Below are 27,974 nucleotides of genomic sequence, written 5' to 3'. Positions count from 1 at the left end.
CCAAGGTGTTAAGACTGCCCAAAGAAAGTGTGTCCTAAATTCAATTTTAGTCACCAATTAGAGGAACTTTTTCTAATCACTTTTTTTTTGGGGAGGGGGAATTTCAGCTTATGGGGACATAGAGTGGGAGGAGGAATGGTCACAGGTAAAGAAGGAAATGGAATTTATACAGCTGCTGAGAGATAATTACCTGAGGCAACATGTAATGGAGCGACTTGAGGTTCAAGAGTGCTGAATCATTATCATCACATCAGAGAATATAACACTAACCAATGAAGCTAGGCTGCCTAGAGTCAAATGGTTAATCAGGTAAGAACTAGATAGATGAATAGCTTCGTTAAGCAGGAGCTGCACACAAATAAAAGTTTTGGAGGAATTATAAAGAAAAACGTGAACAGCACGCCCATGAACAGTATAAGGTGCAGGCAAGAAGGGTGACTAGCATGGTAAAGAAGGCCAAAGCTAATTATGAGAGTTTCTTTTGGCCTCATGAGCTAGCTGATGAGGCCAAAAGAAACCCTAAACAGTTCTTTCAGTATGTTGCAAGTAAAAGAAGGAATTGAAAAATTATCATAATTTAAAATTCTGAATATTTTTACGCATTGTTTATGTTAGAATGTTTATTAGTTTTAGTTTCATAACATGCATTGTTGGCACTTGCGATGTGCCCGTTATTGAAATTGTTTTGCCAAAAATGATATGTAAAGCAGTTAAAAATTTATGTACTTACTGGATTATTTGATATTTGTATTATTTACAAGAATTTTATTGTAATTTAAAATTATCAAAAGTTGTGTTTTATGAAGACATTCTCTTGTCGCTAACTGAGACAATGTGCCAGCCATTACACCTAGTTTCTTGCTTGCCATTTTCAAGGAGTGCGCATGCTCGCCGAGAAGTTTGATGTGTGATTGACAGCTGACAGGAAAGCGTTCGGTATCTGAGTAACGGCTGTAAACAAGAGCGTTCGGGAGAAAATTAGATCACAGGCTGGCAGATATTTAGGTTCGGAGGAACTTGAGTTTTTTTTGTGACAGTCGGAGGAAAATTAATAGTATATTCCGAAAAAGGAATCATGGAACTATTAAGTTTAATGTGAAATAAGTATTGATAAATAAAAGGGAAATATTGCTATAGGCGTTTTAAAAGGAATAGTGGAGGAAACGATAATTGGAAGATTTATAGGAGATTCCGAAAAGGGAATCGTAGAACTGTGATTTTTTTAATTGGAAGAGTTAAGACTGTCAATAAGCATTTAGTGAATAAAAGAAGAATTTGCTATTTACATTCTAAAGGAATGTTCGAGAAAACTCTGATTAGGAAGTTTCATCTGTATTAAGGATGCCGGATCTGACTATTATTTCTACTGAAGAAAAGAGACAGAATTAAGTCAGGAAGAATTTATGTATGTTACATGAGTGATGAAAGGGATCCTGTGAAAATGAAGAATAAAGTCATATAACTTCGGAAAAGGGTCTTGACAGAGAGAGAAACCTGCTATGAACATTTTGTCATTGTGAATACAAAGTGCTAAGTGTAAGTTTATTTTTAAAAGGCCTTGGATCCAATTAATTTGTAGTTATAGTTATGTAATATTGTTTGAAGTGTATATATATATTGTTTTTGTTTTATTAAATGTGTTTATTTTGTATTTTGGTCTTGAGTCAGTGATTATTTGGATTCCGAAAGAAAGAGTTAAGATCATTGCACCAATTGGAGTGAACCCTTGTGCATATAATAATATATAGGTACACTTGGAAATATAAAAAAAATAATTGCTAATAAAAAGAGATCATCTCTATGAATATCCTCTATATAAAAATCTCACTAATTATTAACAGAATGATTATCGGAAGATGACGTTAAAAAAAAGTGCTGATGGTGGGGAGATAACTGTTAAACTGTGAATGAAATTGTTTTGTATAATTTTGTTGTTTTTTTTCATTCATATTTAACATACTATACCATATACCAAGCAAGACTTGTGTAAATATTATTTAATGTAAACAACTTATTTTACAATTTAATATTCATATAACTACCTTTTGTCTAATATTTAATTATTTAATCAAGATATATGTATTAATAATGAAAAGACTGTATTAAATATTATTAAGCTATTTTAATTATTACTATGTTAATATTATAAGAACTTGTATTTGATAATTTAACTGTGCATTATTTGAAATGTAAATATTCTCTATTTATTCCTGTTTGTAAAGTTTAACGTTATGTAATAGCTCAATTTTATTATATTTTGTTTTGTTGTCATGGAAACGTATGTAAGTGAGCAAGCATGTTTTGGAACACCACGTAAGGTTTATTGAAAAGAGTTTTAGAAAGAAATCACGAGAAGAATTTAGGCGGGAAGAATATATATATGGAGCATTAGAGATTTATAAGAGAGAGAGATTGGCATTAGGCTGGAATCGGAGCATTCGGCATTCGAAAATCACAGTGCGATAATAGCGAGTCGGCAAGTCACTCAAGCAGCTAAATAAAGTCTACTAGTCGAGAAGCGGTTAGCTAATAAGTTGTAGAACAACAATTATAGCTATGAAAAAAAGGCTGAGAGACTATTAAATAGACTAGAGACACTTGAGTTGAGATTTAGTTTCAGCGCCGACCTTTCAAGGACATACGGAACCTTGAAGTATAGTCTACTTGAAGTATAGAGAATGAGTAGAGGCTGTGAAAACTGAAGTTTAACGATAGTTGTATTCAGAAGTATAGTGCTTAAAGAATTAATTGAATGCCGGAGGGATGAACAACTGTGCATATAAAACCTAAAGTTAAGGAATTATTGTATTGCTTTATTTCATGAGTGATAGGTAGTACTTTATGCAACAACGTTTGTTTATGTGTATTGTGACCGATGATTAATTCAGTTATTATTGCTTAGAAGAATTATTTTAATGAGTGCTGTTTACTGTTCAAATTGTTTACAGTTATAAAAAGTGTTTACGTATAAGTAAATGAAGAAGAAAGGATTATCGGTAAGATTATTCCAACCTTAATATTTCTGTACAGAGAAGTGTGTTAGTTTCATCTTAGAATTCCCTGATACTAACAGTAACTATTGTGGAGAATTAGCCGAAGTGTAAAATTAAAAGTGATTGTTTGTGAAGAAGTATTACTGAAAATTTTATTGTATTTGGAATTTAAGGAACTGTGAGAAGACTGTAAAGTAGAGATAGCAGAATTACCATTGTCTGAGTTTGCATGACTGTATTGCCAGGAAGGCTGAAGAGTTTCTAATAACTTAATTAGCTATTTGAAGTTAAGTGTAAAATTTGTGATTTTAAAATTAAATGTTTGTTTTTGTTAATCAAAAGTTGTATTTTGCCTTAATCTCTTTTACTGCACCATTCATAAAATATTCGAACCAAAGCGGGAGTGATAAAAAGGTTAAATATACTCGGCCAGTATTTATAATAACAACATATAAAGGAAGGGTAGTTGAGAGTTGGTTTATCTTCAATTCTTGAACTAATTCAGATATAAAGTGGCGCAGTCTTATTATTATTATTATTATTATTATTATTATTAAACAAGACCTCATGGAGTCAAAGACTCATCTAGGAGGTCTTTTTATCTCACACACATCTCATCATACTGGGTCTTTTTATCTCACACACATCTCATCATACCGGGTCTTAAACACATTCAAACACCTTGCAGACACCATACTCTCAGGCAAGGCATTCCAATCATTCACAACTCTGCACGAAAAAAACCTGCCTCTCACTCCCCTACTCACACCCTCTTTATACAGTTTCCAGGGATGACCTCTGGATCTCCCCTGATCTCCCACTATTCTCTGTAGAACTTCTCCACCATTGATCCTATAACAACCCCTTACCATTTAAATTTTTTTTTAAATTTTAAATTTTAAGTCTTTAAATATAAATTTTCTTTATATTTGAATTAGAAATCAACTTACAACGTATCAATTAGTTAAGAACATCGTAATAGTAATCATGTCGGATCCAAAGTATAGCTTAAGAACAAGAAGGATCCAACAAAATGGCGCAAAAAAGTGCTGATGGTGGGGAGATAACAAAACCAAACCGAATGGTTCAATTACTGAATGGGAATTTTGCAAGATGTACCAGTGGTGACATTGCAATGACAGATGTGACACTGACCGATAGGAAAATAGAGGTTGAAGAAATGAATGTACTTAAAATATTGCAAAACCTCAACATTCAATTAATTCTTTAAGCACTATACTTCTGAATACAACTATGGTTAAACTTCAGTTTTCACAGCCTCTACTCATTCTTTATACTTCAAGTAGACTATACTTCAAGGTTCCGTATGTCCTTGAAAGGTCGGCGCTGAAACTAAATCTCAACTCAAGTGTCTCTAGTCTATTTAATAGTCTCTCAGCCTTTTTTTCATAGCTATAATTGTTGTTCTACAACTTATTAGCTAACCGCTTCTCGACTAGTAGACTTTATTTAGCTGCTTGAGTGACTTGCCGACTCGCTATTATCGCACTGTGATTTTCGAATGCCGAATGCTCCGATTCCAGCCTAATGCCAATCTCTCTCTCTTATAAATCTCTAATGCTCCATATATATATTCTTCCCGCCTAAATTCTTCTCGTGATTTCTTTCTAAAACTCTTTTCAATAAACCTTACGTGGTGTTCCAAAACGTGCTCGCTCACTTACATACGTTTCCATGACAACAAAACAAAATATAATAAAATTGAGCTATTACATAACGTTAAACTCTACAAACAGGAATAAATAGAGAATATTTACATTTCAAATAATGCGCAGTTAAATTATCAAATACAAGTTCTTATAATATTAACATAGTAATAATTAAAATAGCTTAATAATATTTAATACAGTCTTTTCATTATTAATACATATATCTTGATTAAATAATTAAATAGTAGACAAAAGGTAGTTATATGAATATTAAATTGTAAAATAAGTTGTTTACATTAAATAATATTTACACAAGTCTTGCTTGGTATATGGTATAGTATGTTAAATATGAATGAAAAAAACAACAAAATTATACAAAACAATTTCATTCACAGTTTAACAGTTATCTCCCCACCATCAGCACTTTTTGAACACAGCTGTGGATTAGATGTCATATTGGTCCAATGGAGTGGAAAGAGGGCAAAATAGTCCAATTACATAAAGGAGGCTCCAAGACAGAAGCAAATTGTAGGCCAATCAACATCTTGGAAGTGGTAGTGGTTAAGGTATTGGAGAAAACGGTAACAAACAGAATTCACGACTGGGTAGATAGGAATATGACAGTCTATAAGGGACAACATGGTTTTGAAGGGTAGGTTTTGCCTTAGTGATCTGCTTACTTTTTATAATCAGGCAACAATGGAGTTGGATAAAGGAAATGGCTACTCAGTGATGTTGCCAGTCTTTCAAAAGCATTTGACAAGATTCCACATAGAATTCTATTGCATAAATTGGAGCAAATGGGGATGGATATGAATCTGGTGATTTGGATTAGAGGGTGAGTGATGAACAGATATCAGAGAGTGGTTTATGGAAGAGTTGAGTCCAGGAGAAGGCAAGTGTCCAGTGGTGTACCATACAGCTCAGTATTTGGTCCTCTATTGTTTATTTTGCATATCAATGATACAGGAAATGATCCCACAGGAAATATTCACTTATTTACTGATGACGTTAAACTGGGAAGAGCAATGGTAAATGAAGGTTTTGCAGAGATCCTGTAGGAAGACGTAAATAGACTAGCAGTATGGGGAAAGATATATGCCTACCAGTTTAATGTGGCCAAGTGTAAGGTGATGTACTCTGAGAAGAGATCAGAAGCTGTGTGCTATATTGAGGGGACTGAACTGCAGGAAACATGAGGCCAGGGACTTGAACGTGATTGTGGACAGTGAGTTGAAGTTTCGAGGGCATACTGCAAAGGTAAAAAAAGCAGCACAACAGGTTATGTGGTTGTTGAAGAACACACTAACAAGCAGGATAGAGAGATTATTGTTTCCCCTATATAAGGCCACATCTGGACTGCTTCACACAGATCTGGACTTCTGGATTCTGTGAAGAAGTTATGGGGAGGATCCAGAGGCAAGTGACAAAGATTGTGGCAGGTGTGTGTGTGTGTGTGTGGAATGCTTCCTATGAAAATAGATTGATGGTCTGTGGGATTCAAAAATTAGCTAATAGGCAAAAAACAGGAGATATGATAGAAGCATTTAAGTTATTAAAGGGGTTTAATAGGATTGTCCCTGAAGACTTTTTTTTCCCAGTGCATGGCAAGAAGGGGGGGAGAGAGAGAGAGAGAACATCGGGTCACCAGTGGAAGTTGTGTAAGAGTGTAGTTAGCAAGGGTGTTGGGAGTAGACTTTTTGTTTGGAGGGTGACAAATGGGTGGAATGAGTTGCCAGAAGTGGTTGTGGGTGCTTCACCAGTGAATGAATTTAAGGAGAGGTATGATAGGTATTGTGTGAATGATGGTTAGTGAGAATAACACATCTCTCATGATGAGTCATCTGACTCCAGGAGATATCTGTATAATAATAATAATAATAATATATGAATGTTAGCAAAGGTCTTTAGATGGTAGAGAATTGTGTTGAATGATATATGCACGTAAACACAAGAAAGATATTTAATTAACCAAATATTTCGGTCTGGAAATAGCAGACCATCCTCAGTGGTATTACAAGAACAGTTTTAAAAAATACAAGCTAGAATACTAACAATAGATCGTTAAAAATAGAACACGCTGCGTGTTCTAGTTTTAATCTATTGTTAGTATTCCAGCTTGTATTTTTTAAAACTGTTCTTGTAATACCACTGAGGATGGTCTGCTATTTCCAGACCGAAATATTTGGTTAATTAAATATCTTTCTTGTGTTTACGTGCACATATCATTCAATTTTATGTCACAAGTATCCTTAAAACAGTAAAGAGAATTGTGTCCCAATGTGAGACCATATCTGCTTATTTGAAAACCTGAATGGCTGGAACATACCATATTTGATTCTCTACTTTCAAATTAGCAAGTATAATTTTAAGCATAATTTTGATATGAAATGTTGGTTTTGAGATAACTGTGGGGAGAAATTAAATGAACAAGTGTTTGCCAAATAGTTAGCAATATTGTTTACAGATCTGTAATTCAGTATGAAAATGAATAGGACAGAAAAAATGTGGCAAAAATGGAAAGGAAGGGGACCCTCCTTTCTTAATAAATAAATTTCTAAAATGGTATCATTGTAAAATATGTTGCAAATATTATTTTTCTAACAATAAAAAATATAATATAATAAGAAAAATTATTATATATTAGTTATTTCATTAGAAAGTTTTAAAAATAAAAAAGAAATATCAAAAGGTATTATTTTTATTTACCAAAGAAAGAAGCCGAAAATAGGGAACTAAAACCTTCCTTTTACAGTAATTGAGTACTGCTGATGTTGAGACTTCAATGGAAGGAAAATCACCATAATCAGATGGCTGAAAAAAAAATAAACCCTATTCTTTATTTGATGTTAACAAATACAATAAACATGCACTATAATGAAATGATGAGATATAACAAACTGAGGAAATGCTACAGCAAGTCCCATAGAACCAGTGCTATTTTAAGCTCACTACTGCAAACAGTGAAAGCTCAAAAGCTTCACAATAGTAAACTAAATTTCCTAGAAAATGACATCGCAATCGATACATTGAAATTTTCATTCACTGAAAATAGATACATATATCTATTTTCAGTGAATGTTTTTCTGTGAATGTTTTGCATTCACAGAAAATTTTTGAATGTTTTTCAGTGAATGTTTTGCTGTTTTTCTGGACAGTGACCTGTCCAGAAAAACAGCAATATGAATAATGCATAATGTTTAGCTCTGTATAATGTTTACACTAATTATTGAAAAAAAATATCAGCTCAAAACACAACTACTGGGAGCACGTGTAGATAGGTTTAGGTATTAGTAGTTATTTCTAACAGTGTCTTCATGGTATAAACACCAGAAGAGAAAATGAATTATTTATTTATTCAACTTACTAATATTTCTATTAATATGCAGCTGGCCTGGTTGGCTGAGTGGTTAGTGTATCTGCTCTCCAGCCAACAGGCTGTGGGTTTGAATCCTGCCGTGGGCATGGATGTTTGTGATTGTCTGCGAAAATACTAGTGGTGGTGGGCAGTAGATGGTGTTGTTGTTGTAGATGATGCAGTTTGATACAGTTGGTGGACTGAATGGTGGAGATGGAGAGTTGTAGAGTAAGTGCCTCCCTCGATGAGTCTTTGGACTCCCTGGAGGTGTCATGTAATAATAATAATAATTTGCTGGATTTATAACCAACAATTCAGAGAAAAAATTACAACTATGGTAAACAGACACTTGTAATTTTTGTAGAAAGAATTTAAATTGTAACTGAAAAATAACAAATGTCCTAACAAGGCACCACCTAGAGATAGCATAAAAACTAGGTTAATTTAGAGAAGTCAGGCTAAATGTGGTCCTAACTATCACCCAAATTGCTTGGCAAATTAATGCAGCCATACTTGTTGAAGCTCATGGAATGTTTCATAGTTGATGTTGATTCAAAAAATAATCTCTCAAACTTATAGCAACTTCTATGTGGTGCTGAAAGTTTATACTTGGGCCTGGCTCCCACTGAAGAGACCTCAATTAAGGTCGAAACCGGTCTGGGTAGTGGCCCTTCCCTTAATGCATAACAATAGACATATCCGCAAGGAGATGTGTTTTGCATTATAGGAGATACTAGGATAGGAGTGTTGGTAGCTTGCTCCACCTTTGCAACGAGTTGCCCTGGTGTGTACCACCTTAACCCAGTCCTGAAGATACTTTCAGGTGCAAACTTTGTTTGCTCACACTTGGATAAAGGATTAAACTAAATTTATTATATTCTATGTGGTGCTGTTGTCTTCTTCCATTTAATATGATGTGAAGGAATATCCAGAGCATGGTCTGCCAGTCCTAACTTGTCAGATAGATGTTAATAGATCTACTAATTTGAAGTAAACTTTAGCTATCTTTTCTGATAGATCCTGAATATAAGGGATGGGTGTTATGATCTCATGTGTGAGCTGCAAGAGAGATGGGAGGGGAGCATGCAGTACTCCATCCATTGTATAGGGGTTGGAGTCATTGGTTAAAAAAGTGTTACAAAGGTGCCTGAGTTCGGTAGCAAGGGCTGCATTATTTGAACAAATAGTCCTGGCTCTGTGTGTAAGTCTTTTCAGGATGCCAAACTGTTGGGATGGGTGATGGTGTGATTGCTTATATAAGTATATTCAGTAGCATGTGGGAGGAGGGAAGTTTCCTGGGAGGTTTCCTATGAACAGAAAAGGATAGAGTTGTGTAACTAGCATGTATAGCTGTTTAGTTGTTGTTTTTTCCTATAGCGAAGTGTATTTTTGGACACTGGTTGTTTAAATGCACTAAAAACGTATCAAATGTGTCTCAGCCATGAAGCCATATACATAAACTATTGGTTTATGTATAGCTGTGCTAAGTGCTTGGTTTAGTCTTCTATAAATTCCACACAGAAATTGGCACAGATGGGAACCATTGCAGTCCCATTCAGCTGTCTGTGCGTGTACATACACAGTCTTCCCATAACTACCGTTACAACTTCCGCACACTCACACGCTGCCCACAGAATTGCAAGCCTGGCTCCATTAGTGGCACAGTGCGCAACCAACATTATCAGTAGAGAGAGAGGTCTAACTCTATGGGTTAACATGCAGTGGGGAGATTATGAAAACTATGTAGCTATAATAGCACTTCACAAGGTCGGAATGCAGCCACCTGTTATTTTCAACAAGCTAAAAGCACTCAGGATTAATAGGACATTTGTGTATCGGACTATTAACTGTTATAATGATACAGAAGACATTTCTGACTGCCAAAGTCAGAAATGTCTTCTGTATCAAGCTAGGTCGAGCATGCTGCATTAGAATGCAACAGCTTGTGAGAGCTGTGAAGGCATGCTTCTGCCATAATCCTGTGAAAACACAGAAAGCGACGTCACGAAAGATGAATCTTTTGCAAAAAACAATGTCACGTGCACTAAATGATGACCTGCAGATGAGAACCTATCATTGTTCTACTGGACACTTCCTGACGCCATAACTTATGTAGCAGAGGGTGATAAAATCAAAAGCATTCCTCTGGCAGTATGCAAACAATAGACAGAGAGATATCCTCTTCACAGATAAGAAGATTTTCACCACTGAAGAGTCATTTAACCACCAAAACAATCAGGTATATACTCGCACAGAGCACTCAGGATTCAGAGAGGTCAACCCGTGCCAGTGATGGTTTGGTGGGGGGATGATGTCTTGTGGGGTGGGAGTATCCACATTGCATTTCTGTGAGAAAGGGATCAAAACCTCCATGAAAGTATATCAAGACACTGTGCTTGAACCTGTGTTATAGCCCCTGAACATCTCCTTGTTTCACGATAGGCAGTGGATCTTCCAATAGGAAGATCCACTGCCTATTTTTGAACACAAGGCAAGGACTACACAGCAGCGGTTGGAAGTGAATGTGCCCAACCACATATCATCATCTGATTGGCCATCTGGAAATCTGAATCTGATGGACTTCAAATTGCAGTCGGAGCTTGAGAGAGAGTAGTCTGCAAGAAATGACATCCCTGCATCACCAACCTGAAGGTGGATTTGGAGCAAGTAGCAGCAATGTTTCTGTTGGATGCACACATTCAACAGAAACATTGCCGCTGCTTGCTGAGAATTTGAATCCCACCATGAGCACATATGTTTATGGGTGTCTTAGGTGGGAGATGAGCAACAATTCATGGTGTGAAGTCTAAAGAAGCTTAAAAAAAATTCCATGTTTAGTAATCTAGAGAAGGGTTTCCAGATTATATAATTCTTAGCTGGCTCACTGTACAGTACTAATGTATAAAAGTTTAGGATATACATTTAAATAAATAAATAAATATATATATATGTAAAATATGCAAATCTGAAAACAAACCCCAACTCAACATCACCAGAGTTAAAGATCGGTACTATCAACGTAAGAAGCCTGAATGGCAAAGAAATGGAGCTAGCTGAGGAATTAGATAAGTACCAGATCGACATAATAGGGGTGACTGAAACAAAAAAGACCAAAACTGGTGAGATCTTTCTGAGCAATAAATACAAAATGTTATATTCAGGCAATAACAATCAAGGAAAAGAAGGAGTAGCCATAGTATTCAACACAAAATACGAGGCTAATCTTCTTGAATGGCAGTCAGTCTCAAGTAGAGTAATGTGGGCAAATATGAGAATGGGGAACTGGACAATGAGACTTATTTGTGCCTATGGTCCCACAGAAGGTTCTACTAAGGTAGAAGTGGAGGAATTTTTTGAGGCTTTAGAAAAAGCAACTGACACAATGAAAAAGGAAAAGTTGGTCCTTGTTGGGGATCTAAATAGTAGAGTAGGAAATGATTGTGAGACATACAAAAATATTTTGGGAAAATTTGGAGAAAAGAGCAAAGCTAATAATAATGGCAAATATCTGTTGGATTTCTGCTCAGGACATGGACTGGTTATTACTAACACCGTGTTCCAACATAAAAATGTGCACAAATTCACATGGAGAGAAGAGGCTAGGAATAAGAAAAGTCTCATTGACTATGTTATTGTTGATAGTGATGTTTTCTCCCTGGTGCAGGACACCAGAGTGTACAGAGGATTTGAAATTGGAATTGATCACTATTTAGTCTTGAGCAGGATAAAATTGAATTTCATATTGAAAAGAATAACATGTAAGAAAGTTTTAAAGCGAATAAAAGTTGAGCAGCTCTCAGATGTAAACTGTAGACTAAAATACAGAAATATTATTGAAAAGAAAATGAAAGAATTTGAGAACAGGAATCAAACCTTGGAGATTCAGTGGCAAACTCTGAAGGAAACATTGATTGATTCTGCCAGAGAGGCATGTGGTGAGGTTGTGTGCAAAGATAAAAAAATCAGAACTCCCTGGTGGACACAGGAAGTTAAAGAGGCAGTGAAGGAAAAGAAGAAAGCATATCAAAAGTTCCTGGCAAATAAGTCAGCTTTTACTCTTACAGAATACAGAGACAAATGTAAGAAAGCTAAACAGTGTGTAAAACTAGCTAAACAAAAGTCATGGGAGGACTTTGGCAAGAATATAGAAAATAAATATCAAGAAGGTGGCAAAATATTCTGGAGGTTGTTGAAGAAGCTTAGGAATGGAGGAAAGAGTGCTGTAAAAGGAATTAGAGATGATAAAGGTGAAATGAAAACGGGAGAAAAAGATATCCTTGAAGTATGGAGTAATTACTTTGAAAAACTGCTAAATGAAACAAGCAGTGATGACAGCACAGTGATAAAAAACACTGACCAGGCATGCAGTCAGGAATACATATCTATACTTGAAGTAGAAAAAGCCATCAAAGGCTTGAAATGTGGAAAGGCAGCAGGAGTAGATGATATTCGACCAGAAATGCTGAAGTATGGTGGTATAAGAGTCTTACAGTGGTTGCACTGCATAGTTCAGAAAGCCTGGACAGAGGGACGAATTCCCGATGATTGGAGTAGAGCTCTCATAGTACCCATATATAAAAAGGGAAATAAAACTGAATGTGAAAATTACAGAGGTATTTCCCTACTGAGTGTTCCTGGCAAGATCTATGCAAGTATACTTGAGAAACGGTTGAGAAGAATTGTGGAAGAAAAGCTTGGTGAAGAACAAGCTGGATTCAGACCAAATAGAGGCTGTCAGGATCAGATCTTCACTTTACGACAAATAGTCGAGAAAGCATGGGAATATAACAAAGATCTGTATTTAAGTTTTGTCGATTTGGAAAAGGCATATGACAAGGTGCCAAGAGAGAATCTATTCAATACGCTGCAGTTATATGGTGTCAATGGGGTATTATATCAAGCAATACTTAGTCTTTATTTGAGTTGTGAGTCAGCAGTTAGAATTGAAGGAAGTACAGGAAGATGGTTTAATGTTAAATCTGGTGTGAGACAAGGATGTACATTATCCCCTCTGTTATTCATTATCTATATGGATCACATTATGAAGGAATGTGGTATTAAACCTGATATCAAAATTGGAGATGTTAATGTCAGCTCTTTGCTTTATGCGGATGATGTTATACTTCTAAATAAATCCGCTACAAGTCTGCAAGATTCTCTGACTAAATTGAATAGCTGTTGTAATAGATATGGTATGAAGGTCAGCAATAAAAAGACAAAGACAATGAAAATAGGCAGAATCATTGAAAATGTCAACTGTGTTGTGAATGGAGAACCTGTGGAACAAGTAAAACATTTCAGCTACTTAGGCACAATTTTTACTGAAGATGGTAAACTAAATATAGAAATAGACAACAGAATCAGCAAAGCTGGTATCGTGGGAAGCCAATTGAATAAATTCATATGGAATAAGAAAGAAATTAGTCAGAACACTAAATTAGCTGTATACAAGACTGTGTTCAAACCAATTTTAACTTATGGATCTGAGAGCTGGGTCAGAAGTAAAACACTTGACCAAAGACTAGAGACCGCAGATATGAGAGTCCTGAGAAAGATTAGAGGCGTGAACAGATGGCATCAATGGCAATATCATATTAAAAATGAGGATATTAGGAAAGAACTTGACATTGTCAGCATCCAGGAATGTGTTAGCAGAGCTAATCTCAGATGGTATGGTCACTTAAATAGAATGGGAGAGGAAAGATTAGCAAAACAAGTGTTCTCTGCCAGGTTGGCAGGAAAACGACCCAGAGGAAGACCAAGATATAGGTGGATTGATACGGTACAAAGTGCCTTAGACGATAGAAATATAAGATCTGATAATGTTGGCGTCTTGACAAGTAACAGACTGATTTGGAGGAAAATTGTAGATAGGAAGTTAGTAATGATGTAATTTTTTCATGTAGTACTGTCATATCCTGTACACCCCTTGAGGGTACATGGCAGGAATTTGATGATGATGATGATGATGATGATATATGTAAAAAGTTTTTTTACCTTGGGTTTATTATACATTAAAGATACAAAGAAAAAGGATTAAAACCAAGTATAAAATTTCTTGGTATCGTTAACATATAACAAACCCAAGGTAAAAAAACTTTCTACATCTTTCTCTCATCCAAAGATTATTATTAATAAGGTCAAGCACCTTATGTCTACTTGTATATGAGATATATATGACTTCTGCATTACTTCAAACTTGGTATCTCTCCCGGTTCTGGCTCCCACTATTGGGACCTCAATAAATATCAAAACCAGTCTGGGTAGTGACCCTTCCCATTATGCATTGCATCATACACATCCCAAAGGGGGGGGGGGGCTTTGCATTATGGGATACATACTAAGGCAAGTGATATGACGTCATTAGCCTCTATATATAAGCAAGTCAGACGTGAATATATTTCAAGTGCAAAATTTTGTTTTGCTTCCTTGGGAAAAGGATTAAAACCAAGTATAACATTTCTTGATATCTTTAACACATACACACACATATATATATATATATGCTACATTTCCTTTATTTTGCAAGTTTTTCATCTTGATATAGAGTTAGTACCTTTCAAATCCTGTTTTTTTTTTTTTTTTATTTAGTCTTCGAAGATATTTCTAGGTAAGAGATTCATGCTTGGTGATGAATATCTTACTTGATTATTTATTTCCTTCTGTTGGATTCTAATTATGTAGAAAATAGAATAAATGTTGTTTGATTCAGAATCCAATATGACTTTCCGTCACAAGAACTATATTTGTAAATATTATTTGATGTAAATAACATAAATTGTAATTGATATCATATAACTACCTTAATTATGTCAAATATTTAATTGCTTAATCAAAGAAATGTTTTAATGGTAAATAGATTCTGTATGTATTAAATATTATTAAGCTGTTTTATTTATTATTTTGTCAATATTGTAAGAACTTATATTTGTAATTTAACTACGCATTTATTGGAATGCAAATATTCTATTTATTCTTTTCATGAAAGTTAACGTTATGTAATAACTGAATGTAGTTTTATAACCTAATGTAACATTTGCGAGAATGTTTACGTCTATCGGTTGTCATAGAGACGCGTGGAAATAAACGAGCACGTGTGAAGGGAGCGTTTGTGGAGGAGAAGAGAAAATAGATACGTAGTAGTAAGTAGGGAGTCGGAACGGAACTTTGGAACTATAAGGTAGCAAGGAAGTAAACTAAAGAAGTAGAAGTAATTAAAAGATTCCTAAGGATAGGAGTTGAGTAGATATTTTTTTATATAAGTGAATCTTATAGTTGGCTGAAAGCAAAACCAGCCGTAGTAATAAAAAGAAATTATTGCCGTAATCGGATAATTAGAGAACTGGACATTCAAAGAAGAATACTGAAAAAATCCAGTCAGTCTACAATTACGACTTATTTCTGTACTACCATGAAAGGGAATTGTACGGAGTTAAATTAGTTGATGAATGATAAATAAGAATAATTAATGTACCTTATAGTTGTTATCTGGATTTTTGAAGCGCGATTAGTAATGTTTTAGTTATTTAGTATTTCGCAAGTGTGATAAATACAATTTGAAAGTGTGCTCACAAAATATTGGAAGTACTGAAGATTATTTCTGGTAAGGACAGTCATATTAGTTTATTTCAGTGTATGAAGATTTAAGTATTAGTTCCGTTGCGCTGTTTCTAACATTAACTGTAGCATACCATCGAGGCTGAGAGTTGAAAATATAGACATTGAAATGATATCTGCCGTGGTTAGTGTCTGTTATGAGTCAATCGTAGAGTTGAGAGATACAAGGAAACTGATTAATTAAGAATTTCTATTGTGATAAGTTGGGTATAGGAACTTTGTGATTCTGAAACTGTGAACTTGTATGTGAAAGTTCGGAAGATTGGATTAATATGAATGACTTGACTTGATATGCTAACTTGACTGGTTTGTCATATTTAGAAGTGGAATTTATGTAATTGTTATATGGTTATTTTGTCGTGACGTGTTCTCTTGACGTTCGAATCCGCCATCTTGCTAAAAGTCACTTTCATAAAATAAAGGAAAACTAATTGCAAATTAATCACTGATCTAAGGGTAGAGAAATTTCTATTATACTGCGCCACTCTATCCTTAGATAAGTCTATATGAATTAGTAAGTTTAATTCAAAATTAGTTAGCAGTCTTTTCATTCAATCAGGCCGATGGTATTTATTTTCTTTCCTTCTGGGATTCCCGCTAGATCCGAATTTTTGTGAACGGTGCAGTAAAAAGAAATTCAGGCAAACACAATATTTAAATTAACAAACAAAACATTTAATATATGGTTATATAACAATTACATAAATTCCACTTCTAAATATGACAAACCAGTCAAGTTAGCATATCAAGTCAAGTCATTCATATTAATCCAATCTTCCAAACTTTCACATACAAGTTCACAGTTTCAGAATCACAAAGTTCCTATACCCAACTTATCACAATAGAAATTCTTAATTAATCAGTTTCCTTGTATCTCTCAACTACACTCTACGATTGACTCATAACAGGCACTAACCACGGCAGATATCATTTCAATGTCTATATTTTCAACTCTCAGCCTCGATGGTATGCTACAGTTAATGTTAGAAACAGCGCAACGGAACTAATACTTAAATCTTCATACACTGAAATAAACTAATATGACTGTCCTTACCAGAAATAATCTTCAGTACTTCCAATATTTTGTGAGCACACTTTCAAATTGTATTTATCACACTTGCGAAACACTAAATAACTAAAACATTACTAATCGCGCTTCAAAAATCCAGATAACAACTATAAGGTACATTAATTATTCTTATTTATCATTCATCAACTAGTTTAACTCCGTACAATTCCCTTTCATGGTAGTACAGAAATAAGTCGTAATTGTAGACTGACTGGATTTTTTCAGTATTCTTCTTTGAATGTCCAGTTCTCTAATTATCCGATTACGGCAATAATTTCTTTTTATTACTACGGCTGGTTTTGCTTTCAGCCAACTATAAGATTCACTTATATAAAAAAATATCTACTCAACTCCTATCCTTAGGAATCTTTTAATTACTTCTACTTCTTTAGTTTACTTCCTTGCTACCTTATAGTTCCAAAGTTCCGTTCCGACTCCCTACTTACTACTACGTATCTATTTTCTCTTCTCCTCCACAAACGCTCCCTTCACACGTGCTCGTTTATTTCCACGCGTCTCTATGACAACCGATAGACGTAAACATTCTCGCAAATGTTACATTAGGTTATAAAACTACATTCAGTTATTACATAACGTTAACTTTCATGAAAAGAATAAATAGAATATTTGCATTCCAATAAATGCGTAGTTAAATTACAAATATAAGTTCTTACAATATTGACAAAATAATAAATAAAACAGCTTAATAATATTTAATACAGAATCTATTTACCATTAAAACATTTCTTTGATTAAGCAATTAAATATTTGACATAATTAAGGTAGTTATATGATATCAATTACAATTTATGTTATTTACATCAAATAATATTTACAAATATAGTTCTTGTGATGGAAAGTCATGTTGGATTCTGAATCAAACAACATTTATTCTATTTTCTACATAATTAGAATCCAACACTTCTATTATATTGTACCCATCTGAATAAATGCCATCAGTTGCTAACTAGGATTGTAGAAAGTTTTTTTCACTTGGTTACAAATTAAATTAAACTTACCAAGAAATTATATTCTTGTTCAATCCTTTATCTAAGTGTAAGCAAATTTCACATGTGAAGTATTTTGATGACTATGCTACTTGTATATAAAGCCTACTTGTATATAACTTCATCAATTGACTTAATATCCCACAATGCAAAGCATGCTTCCTTTAGAACATTCATAGTGTTATGCATTATGGAAGGGCCACCACCAGATCCGTTTTGAACTTTATTGAGGTCTCATCAGCGGGGGTCAGTCCCAAAAGAGACACCATCATCATCATCATATTCCTGCCATGTACCCTCTATAATTCTCACATTCAGTTTTATTTCCCTTTTTATATACGGGTACTATGAGAGCTCTACTCCAATCATACAGAATCTGTCCAGGCCTTCTGAACTATGCAGTGCAGCCACTGTAAGACTTTTATACATCCATACTTGAGCATTTCTGGTCGAATATCATCTACTCCAGTTGCCTCTCCACATTTCAGGCTTTTGATGGCTTTTTCTACTTCAAGTATGGATATGTATTTCTGACTGCATGCTTGTCGAGTGTTTTTTACCATTGTGCTATACTGCTTGTTTTATTTAGCGATTTTTCGAAAGCGATAATTACTCCATACTTCAAGGATATCTTTTTCTCCTGTTTTCATGTCACCTTTATCATCTTTAATTCCTTTTACGCACTCTTTCCTCCATTTCTAAGCTTCTTCAACAACCTCCAGAATATTTTGCCACCTTCTTGATATTTATTTTCTATGTTGTTGCCAAAGTCCTCCCATGACTTTTGTTTCGCTAGTTTTACACAGTGTTTAGCTTTCTTACATTTGTTTCTGTATTCTCTAAGAGCACAAGCTGACTTATTTGCCAGGAACTTTTGATATGCTTTCTTTTTTTCTTTCACTGCCTTTTTAACTTCCTGTGTCCACCATGGAGTTCTGATTTTTCTATCCTTGCAGACAACCTGACCACATGCCTCTCTGGCTGAATCAATCAGTGTTTTCTTAACCAAGGTTGAATAAATACAGACGTCATATATTTTCTATATACATGTTGCAGAAATGTGTATCACATTATTATTATTATAAAAATACTCTGAATCAGAGATGGTTGTAGAAATATCAAAAGTAGTTTATTCACATAAGATTTAAAACAGCTATTGACAAATGATTGTGGTTACAGAAACTCACTGTAAGAAAATATTACATTTATATGGATACATAGGAATTGAAAAAAAGATAAGAATCTGAAAATTAAGAAAGCGATGAAGGTAATGAACTCCATAGGCATAAATTTTCTATTTACCTGGAAGCTAGCAGTTAAGTCATTAATCAATTGTAAATGTATTTCAATCATCTTACCTCTTAATTATAAGAAACTTTTATCATCATCATCACATGACTACATTACTCAATCCAATGTCTATTCTAGTATTTTTGTCTGTTAATTGTGTGTTCTCTGGGTGGTTTCAATGTTTTGTGGCAAACCAGCCAGAAACTTTGGTTGCTGCAAATTAGGTTTTTGGAGGGAAATAACCCTGACTCTGTTTTTATGGGAATAGCTAATTCATCCTTCAGTTGAAAAAGAACACAGAATGAAAGAAATTCAGGTAAGATTTATATTTTCTGTGTATTTTTGGAGCTCATGATGAGTATATTTGAAAGTGATGAAACCTTAATTACAACCATTTCAGTACATGAAATTAGATGTTTATGTTGTATCATTTTCTTTGCCCAAGGAGTCCCAGGACTCTGTGTAGAAGACTCACACTAACCAATGTTGGAGTAGTTCTACAGAAAATAGTGGGAGATCAGGGGAGAACCAGAAGTCATCCCTGGAAACTGTATAAAGAGGGTGTGAGTAGGGGAGTGAGAGGCAGGTTTTTTCATGCAGAGTTGTAAATGATTGGAATGCCTTGCCTGAGAGTGTGGTGTCTGCAAGGAGTTTGAGTGAGTTTAAGACACGGTATGATGAGCTGTGTCTGTGATAAAGGGACCTCCCAGATGAGTCTTTGACTCCATGAGGTCTTGGGGGTAATAATAATAATAATACATGCAATGCATTTCATACCTTTTCTTATACTTAATGAATGAGTGTAAGGAGAGATATGAATGTAGTGAACTCCCTCTGACAACCTATCTCTGTTCACCAGTCTTTTAGAAGAACAAAATTTGTATTTAATTTCAAAGAACGACCTTTAGTATTTTCCCTCTTGACATTAGCAAAAAAACTTCTGTGTTTATTGTATAAAATCCTTTTAGTCATTCTTATGTTTCTCTCATATCTCTGCTTTTCTTCCTATCAACCAAATTTTGAAACAGCCCATAAACATTGAATCTTTCCTACTAATTAGCATTTGACAACTGCCACAACCTTGGTCAGCTATTTTTTCCACTACTTTCTCACTCCCACAAAACCCGGGTGACCAAATCAGCAATCCACCAATAGAATTGTAGCAAGGTTTCATAGAGAGAGAGAGAAAATAACTTACTTATACTTACTTGTCAATACAATTTTCAACACCAAGTGCTGCCATAATATGATTGGTAGAGCCTCTGCTACTATGGCTCAGTTAAGTAAGTTTGAGCACGGTTAGGGGACCAATCATTCGATAGTGTTAGCACACTCTCCCTCAATGAGTCTTTGGACTCCCTGGAGGTGTCAAATAATAATAATAATAATAATAATATCCCTTGAACTTAAACTCCTTATCTACCATCACTAGACCTCTAGCATCATCGATTTCTTGCAGTGCAGTCTCATTAATATAATAATGAATGTCTGTTATTATCTCCCCGGTCAAAATAAAATTTAAAAAAAACAAGAAAAAAAAACATTGAACTGGCAACGATTACCCTTTGCCTACGATTGCCAGCCTGCCCAAAGTGTTATGGTTATATTATCACTGCATTTTAAAGTGTTATCATTATATTCATTTATCTTACTTTCCAAAAAACAAAAATGTGAACATTTAATTTCATGTTTTTATTAAAAAAGCAAAGGAGTCAATACTGTGTGCCAAGGGTTGATGTGAAACAGAGATGAAGAGCTGTGAATTGATAATGATTTGATGTGATGTGATGTGCTGTGCTGTGCAGGAAAAAGTGTGCATTTTTTGTTGATAGGAGTATCTAATGGTGGAAAAGATTTGTATTTGCAGAATAAATTACACTTAAATGGGTTTGGTGTTTAAATGCTTGGAGAAATTGTTGTTCAATGAAAAGAGTGAATACCAGGTATGACATAGTAGCTACATGAGCACTTATGAGAGAGGGATAACCCTGAGAATGGTGGAACTAGCTTTGTCAGACAAGACAAGCAATAACTATGGCCGTGAAGTAGGAATTTAGTTGATGAATCAACTCAGGCTGTTTATTTGTACTGACCGGTTATGAGAATTACTTGAAGAGCATCAGCCCTGTAGCTGATAATTATGAATCATTATGAATGCCAAAGGCAACAGGGATAAAGGTGATGAATTTTAGCAAAAAATTATTCACATTACTGAAACATGGCTAAAAGAACAGTTTCTTTATAAGAACAAAATTGCAAAGGGTACAATGTATTTAGGAACGATAGGTAGCACAAAAAGGGTGGAGGAATACTGCTAATGCTGCAGAGGGATTAGATTCAACAAAGATTCTGAAGAATGACAGCAGATATGAGCAACACAGTCAATGAAGTTAAAGCTGTTTGGTATGAGATAGAAGTTAACAGGAAATGCCTAGTTGGATACTGTTACAGGTCAACACAAAGAGAATTTACAGAGTTGGTGAGGAATAACTAACTTAAGAGGCAGAAGGGATTTGTGGAGCAAGAATATAAGATCTAGTAAGAGCATCTGAGAATCTATATATAAAATGAGGTAGCCAGAAGGTGGTAAATGGAACTGAAGGCAGGTAATAATGATACTCTAAGAAGGCAGCTTGAAGCACTTGCCTTGGCATGAGAAAATGTATGGCAGAGGAATCACCAGAACTTGGAAAGTGCTCAAAGGTTGTGTGAAGGAGACTATCTGATTGTATCCCTAGAGTCACACACACACACACACAAAATAATAATAATAATAATAAATAAATAAATAATTATATGAGAATTAAATGGATGAATAAAACTCTGAAGTGAGAATAAAACTCTGAAGTGAGAGCTGCATAAAAAAGATAATGTTGTGGATGCACTGCTGGAGGAGAGGTGATGAAAGGTCCAGAAATATAAAAACTAGGCTAAGAATGTGAATATACTGAATATAATGTGAATATGCTGAAGAAGGCAAAATGTTGACTATGAACAGTAGTTAGCCTTATAGGAAAAAAGAAATATCCAAGAGAATTTTATTGGTGTGTAGTATTAGGGAAAATGAACATGGAAGAATAACTTTATTGAATGCAGAAGGTAGGAAAGTGTCATATGCTTTAGAAACAGCTAAGTTATTAAACAATAATTTTAGTAAATATATATTCCATTACATCTTGATGTTTAGGAAGAATTAGAAAGGGCAGAGGTAAACGAGTTGAAGGAATTATTATGATTATTATTATTAACATCCGACCTTCATGGGGGGTCAGAGACTCTTGTGGGAGGTACACACTATTGAACACAATTCTTATCCAATCATTCCTTAAAATGCAATGTGTCTACATTCACAGCACACTCAAGCAATGCATTCCACTCACCAACCACTCTCCGTGAAAAGAATCTTCTCCTCACTCCTCTGCTCACACCCTTCTTATACAGTTTCCAGCAATGGACTCTTGTTCTACCCCCCCCCCGTCTCGCATTCTATGAAAAATCTCTTCTATGAAAAATCTTTCCAACAACTCAGATAACAACCAATGACTAGCTTATATGTCTCAATCACAATGCTTTGCAATTTAGATTTTCTCAATCTGTCCTCGTACTCCACATTCCAAAGACCACTGACAACCTTTGTGAATCTTCTCTAGACCCTTTCCAATATATCCTTGTCACCATGAAAACTCGGTGACCAGACCCGTGCACAATAATCCATATGAGGCCTGATCAAGTTCTTATACAATACATGACCTCTTTATTTCTGCACATCAGGGTCCTCTGCATCATTGCCATTATTCAATGTGATGTCTTCACAAGTTGTTCCAACATGGCTCTGAATTTCAGATCCTTGTCCACCATCCCTCTTAGATCTCTCTCATTTGCTTTACCTCCTTTAAAGTTTCACCACCAAAATTTACTTTGCATCCCATCATTGCTTACCAAATTTCAAAACCTTACGCTTTGCAACACTGAACTGACAGTTCCACTTACCTGCCCATTCATGGAATCTATTCAAGTCCTCCTATAAGACCATAACATCTTCTTGATCATGAATTGTTCTCCCCAATTTTGCATCATCTGCAAACAACTGTATATACCCATCCCAATATCATTAATATACAAATTGAACAACAATGGTTCCCAAAACTGATCCCTGCAGTATACCTTCCTCTTACATGGGATACTGCACCCCATATACAATTTTCTGATACATATCTGACAGACAGTCACTGATCCAACTTAGAAGTCTGTTATCCAATCCCATCTGTTTCAATTTATTTAATAGTTTGTTGTGTGGAAACCTATCAAAAGCTTTTGTAAAATCCAAGTACACCACTGTATATACATCTCCCCTGTCCAAGGTACTTGTCATTTTGTTATAGTACATAAGTAAGTTAGTAAAATGTGATCTTCCCTTAACAAACCCATGTTGATAACCACAAAGAATACTGCTATTTTCAACCCAATTCTGTATCCTACTTCTCACTAATCTCTCCAATACCTTCACCACAACTTCAGATAAACCAATTGGCCTATAATTTGAAGCCTTATCAACACCTTATGCAGTGGAACAATTTTACCATCTTTCTCCTTTGTTCTCACTCCCTTGTAACGTGTTGTAACGTGTACTAACCATGCAGAGGTCGCGGTCAAAAAAAACTGCAGCGTATGTTGCGTGTATCTGAGAGATACACTATTATCTGACACCTCCAGGGAATCCTAATATGTGCTAAAATGCAATAAAACTTTAAAAAAAAACATTGCAAATATAATACATGATGATTTATTTATTTTCAGTTACAATCTAGAGATTATTGAACAAAGAAACAAAGAAAAATAAATAAATAAATAAACCAATACTATACTGACATCAGAGTTCGCAGTATCTCTCAGATACAATTTACTATCAAATATCACACACCTTTACATAACATGTGTTAAACCAAAACTTACAGCATAAACAGTGTGAAATATCACTCATAATATATGCATGCACAGCTAGTCGTGACCTCCAAGCTATACACTGGATATGTGTAAGAATATTTATATGAAACAATTTGTTTATATCTGTCAGATCAGCCATGACCTCTGCAGAGTTAAACAAGCATGCCAATGCTACTGCCAATTCCCTGGAACATTCCCTTAAGATGCATGGTGATATGTCACCAAATCCTATCACCTTATTGACATCGAGGTTATTTATTTCCTCAAATACCTCCTGCTCACTCACAATTAAGCCATCCTCTCTTATGTCCTCTTAAGTTTCTCATTATTCCACCCTGATCAGGATAAAACACCCTTATAAAATGATCACTGAATACCTTAATAATGTCTTCTACAGCAGTTATCATTCTACCATTTTCATCCATTAACATCATCTTACCATGATCATTCTTTCTTCTACTTGCCACATGTCTAAAAAACTTCAGGATTTTTTTTTCACCTGACTTGCCAATTTCTGTTCATGCTACACTTTTGTTTTCCTTACTGAGTCACTCTCTTGGCGCTTGTTCTTTATACTCTTGATGAAAGTGATTATTGCTATTCATTTTGTACTACCTCCAAAGTACCTTCTTCTTCCAGATTTCATGCTTAAACCTCTCATTAATCCATTTTATGCCTATCGTATTCAGCCTCTGGGCCTTCGGAATACATTCACATATTGATGCTGTTATGTATTTCTTTATCAGTTCCCAAGCAGCATTTATTTCCTCACTGCTCAACTCCTCATTCCATGCTATAGCTCCGAGTTGTCTTCTAAGCTTGTCACAATCACCAGCTTTATAATTCCACATATATCCTTTCCTCACAGAAGTCTGCATATTGCTAGCCACACCTCAGGTGATCACTTCACTTCATGATCACTCTCACCAACTGGAGGAAAGTGTGAAACCCTACTCACAATACATCCTCTGATGATATGATCAGATCTAAAACTCTCAAAACTCATGTGCCCTCCTTTACATGATGCCTGAGATAGTTATCTCTTAAGAACTCAAGAAATTAGTTTTCCTTATTCCCAAATGCTATTTCTTCATTCCTATCTATACCACCATAATTAAAATCACCCATAATAATTACCCTTCCTTTGTTCACTAATCCAACTTGTTTATACATTTCTTCATCACCACCCCCTACATTTCCTAGCCTATAGCAACATACGACTAAACATTTCTTCTTGTCAACTTCCATGTTACGCCACACTGCCTCATAACGAGGTTGTGATTTCCCCATCACCTGCCTTTGCACAATCACCTTTATCACCACTTACCACATATATCCGCTGCCTCAACTTCCCCACCCACATTGCAATATACTCCATACACACCATATTCACTGCTACTTTCAACATCCACTCTCCCTATGCTGTCTCCCTGTCCATTCAGGGGACCCCCTTTCCCTGTTCCTCTTGTGTTCCGGGTCTCTCTTCTTCTTCTCTCACACTACTATCATTTCTACTGCCAAGCACTTCTGTCTCTTGAATACCACTCTCCTGATCTTCCACATTCACTCCAAAGTCATTTAAATGCAACCCATCACACCTGTATAATTTCATTCTTCTCTTAAACACATACCATACATCCACAAACTGTGCTCCCTTCTCTCCTCACGCTAGCATACCATTCATGCTCTCCATCCCATCTCATTATTTTCATACCATGACAACACACTGACAACCTTTCCGACTACATTGTTTTCTTTCAACCTTCTCAATAACCTCCTGAAATTCACCCTTACATACTCCTTATGTCCACTTAAATCATTTGTCCCCACAACCACCACTAGTTCTCTTGCTCGTTTCCTCCTCATGTCCAATGCTTGAATTATCCTGTTCATTCTCCCTTCTGGATAGCAGACATGGATTCTCTGATTATCTAATCCTCTAACTATGGAATCTCCATACAGTGCTAGCTAATTTAAGAGCTTGATTTGAACAAAGTAGTGAAACTGGAATAGGATATCAGCAAGATTGCTGAACAAAATTGCAAGAGAAGAAGAAGAAGATAATTCCATTACAGATGCAGAGAGCTAGGATGGAAGTAACCAGTTATAAGCCAATCAGTATCTCTAGAGTGATCATCAGGATGTTGGGAAAGATAATGGTATCTGCATCTAGAGGTTGGTAGCTAGCACATGATCTGCTATAGATACCACATGGCGTTAAGGGTAGATCTTGGTTTACAAATTTACACACATTTTATAGCAGACAAGAGTTGGGAAACGATATACCACAGTTCTTTTGGATTTTTCCAAAGCGCTGGAGAGGAGTCTACACTGGAGGATGTTATAAAACTCAAAGGGATGGTTATGCAAAACAAGCTTGTAACATGGACAAGAAAGTTGGACGCATGTTGGACAGAAAGTACGAAAGCACAGAAGGATGAATGAGAGTGAAAGTGAGAAGAGGGGATCGAGAGTTAGAAAATTAGAAAGATTGAATGACAAAGAATGTGATACGAGATTCGGAAGTTGAATTGGATTGGATGAGGAAAGAGATGAAATGGATACGGAATGAAATTAAGAAAATTCAGGTAAAAAATATTAAAACAAATCATGATGGCACAAAAGATGAGCGAGTGGCGTTGTATGGCGACTCCATTATTAAAGGTGTGCTGAATGATAGGATGCATAAGGTATGTTTTCCAGGCGGTAAAATGAGTACAGTGATTGAGGCATTGGATATGAGGAGGGAGCGAGCAAAGGAGTTGATGGTTTTAATCGGTACGAATGATTTGACAGAGGACAAAGAGAACGTCAGAATGGATATTAGGAGGCTGCTTAGAAGGATAAAAGAGAATAGTGTGACAGAAAGGGTGGTCAGCGTATTGCCTAGGTATGACTGTGGTGAGATGAGGGAGAGCAAGGATTATGAATGATATGCTGGCTGAAATGTGTGAGGAGACAGGAGTGCAGTTTGTTAATGTGAGGAACAAGTTTGAAAGATGAAGTGAACTGTATGGGAGCGATGGATTGCATTTGAGTGGTTATGGTGTGAGTCGCTTGGAGAGACTGCTGCTGGAAGGTAGAAAAGTAAGTAGAGTGAGAGAGAATGAATCAAATCAAGCGGGAAGTGATGTGGAAGAGCAGGAGAGTAAAACAGAAGAGATGGTTATGAATGAGGAAGTGAGTGGTATGAGTATAGAAAATGAGAGAATGGGTGTGCAAGAGGAGCAGGGAAATGGGGAGGCTCAGGGTGGACAGGGGTACACAGCGTGAGAAAGGTGGATGCTCCGAGAGGAGGTGAGAGCATGTGTAGAGAGGAAAGGAATGGGGTGACCTGGGATCAAGAGGAAACAGTTGGAATTGAAAAGGGTTTTAAAATGAATAAGCAGAAAGGGAAATGGCCCCAGTTGAGCATGGGGAGATCACATCGAGTGGGTGGTATCAGTGGAGCTAGCTGTAGATCCAGAAATGAGCTGTTGTGTTTGTATACAAATGCTAGAATTATAAGAAACAAGCAGATGAAATGATCGCATTAATCTTCTGTTCACCCAAAGATTGTTGGAATAAGTAAGACATGGTTGGAAGAGGACAACATCCTGACAGGAATAGAGATGGAAGGGTATGATGTGTTTCGTGAGGATAGAAGGGGGAGTGCTATTGATGATAGAGAAAGAGTTATGTCCATACAAAGTAGAGATGCAAGAGGGAAATAGTGCCAGTGGTTTTGAGGCAGTATGATGTGAGATAGAGGTCAATGGAATCAAATACTTGGTTGGATGTTGTTATAGACCAGGTAATGTGGATGGTGGTGATAATGAAATGTATAATCAAATTAGCCAAGCAAATAAGAAAAGGGTGATCATTATGGGCGATCTCCCTCATTATGACTTCTCCCTTCTGAATTGAAGAGAGAAGCCAGGGCACCTATCTTACACTGACCATTGTCATGTGAAGCTTCTCATGAATGATGCAAAAGATGGTTGTTATAGAAAGCCCCAATCTTGCTGAGATTGCTTTGAGTTCAAC

The 27,974-nt window shown here is 35.6% G+C and overlaps 1 protein-coding gene across 3 annotated transcripts in view; it reads right to left on the bottom strand.

Annotated features, from left to right (window-relative positions):
* The window catches only part of GrlHz (Gustatory receptor-like Holozoa), a 253,757-nt gene that overhangs the window by 163,277 nt on the left and 62,506 nt on the right, over window positions 1–27,974 (bottom strand). For all 3 annotated transcript variants that reach the window (XM_090401540.1, XM_090401539.1, XM_090401538.1), the window contains exon 3: window positions 7,373–7,477. In XM_090401540.1, the coding sequence (XP_090257666.1) occupies window positions 7,373–7,477 (105 nt within the window). The remainder of the gene's footprint in view (window positions 1–7,372; window positions 7,478–27,974) is intronic.

The sequence above is a fragment of the Typopeltis vanoorti genome, chromosome 12, assembly GCF_054136105.1.
Source record: "Typopeltis vanoorti isolate ZY-2024b chromosome 12, IOZ_Tvanoo_1.0, whole genome shotgun sequence".
Taxonomy (NCBI): Eukaryota; Metazoa; Arthropoda; class Arachnida; order Uropygi; family Thelyphonidae; genus Typopeltis; species Typopeltis vanoorti.
The sequence above is the reverse complement of the archived record's forward strand: the minus strand, read 5'-3'. Positions and strand labels throughout refer to the sequence as shown.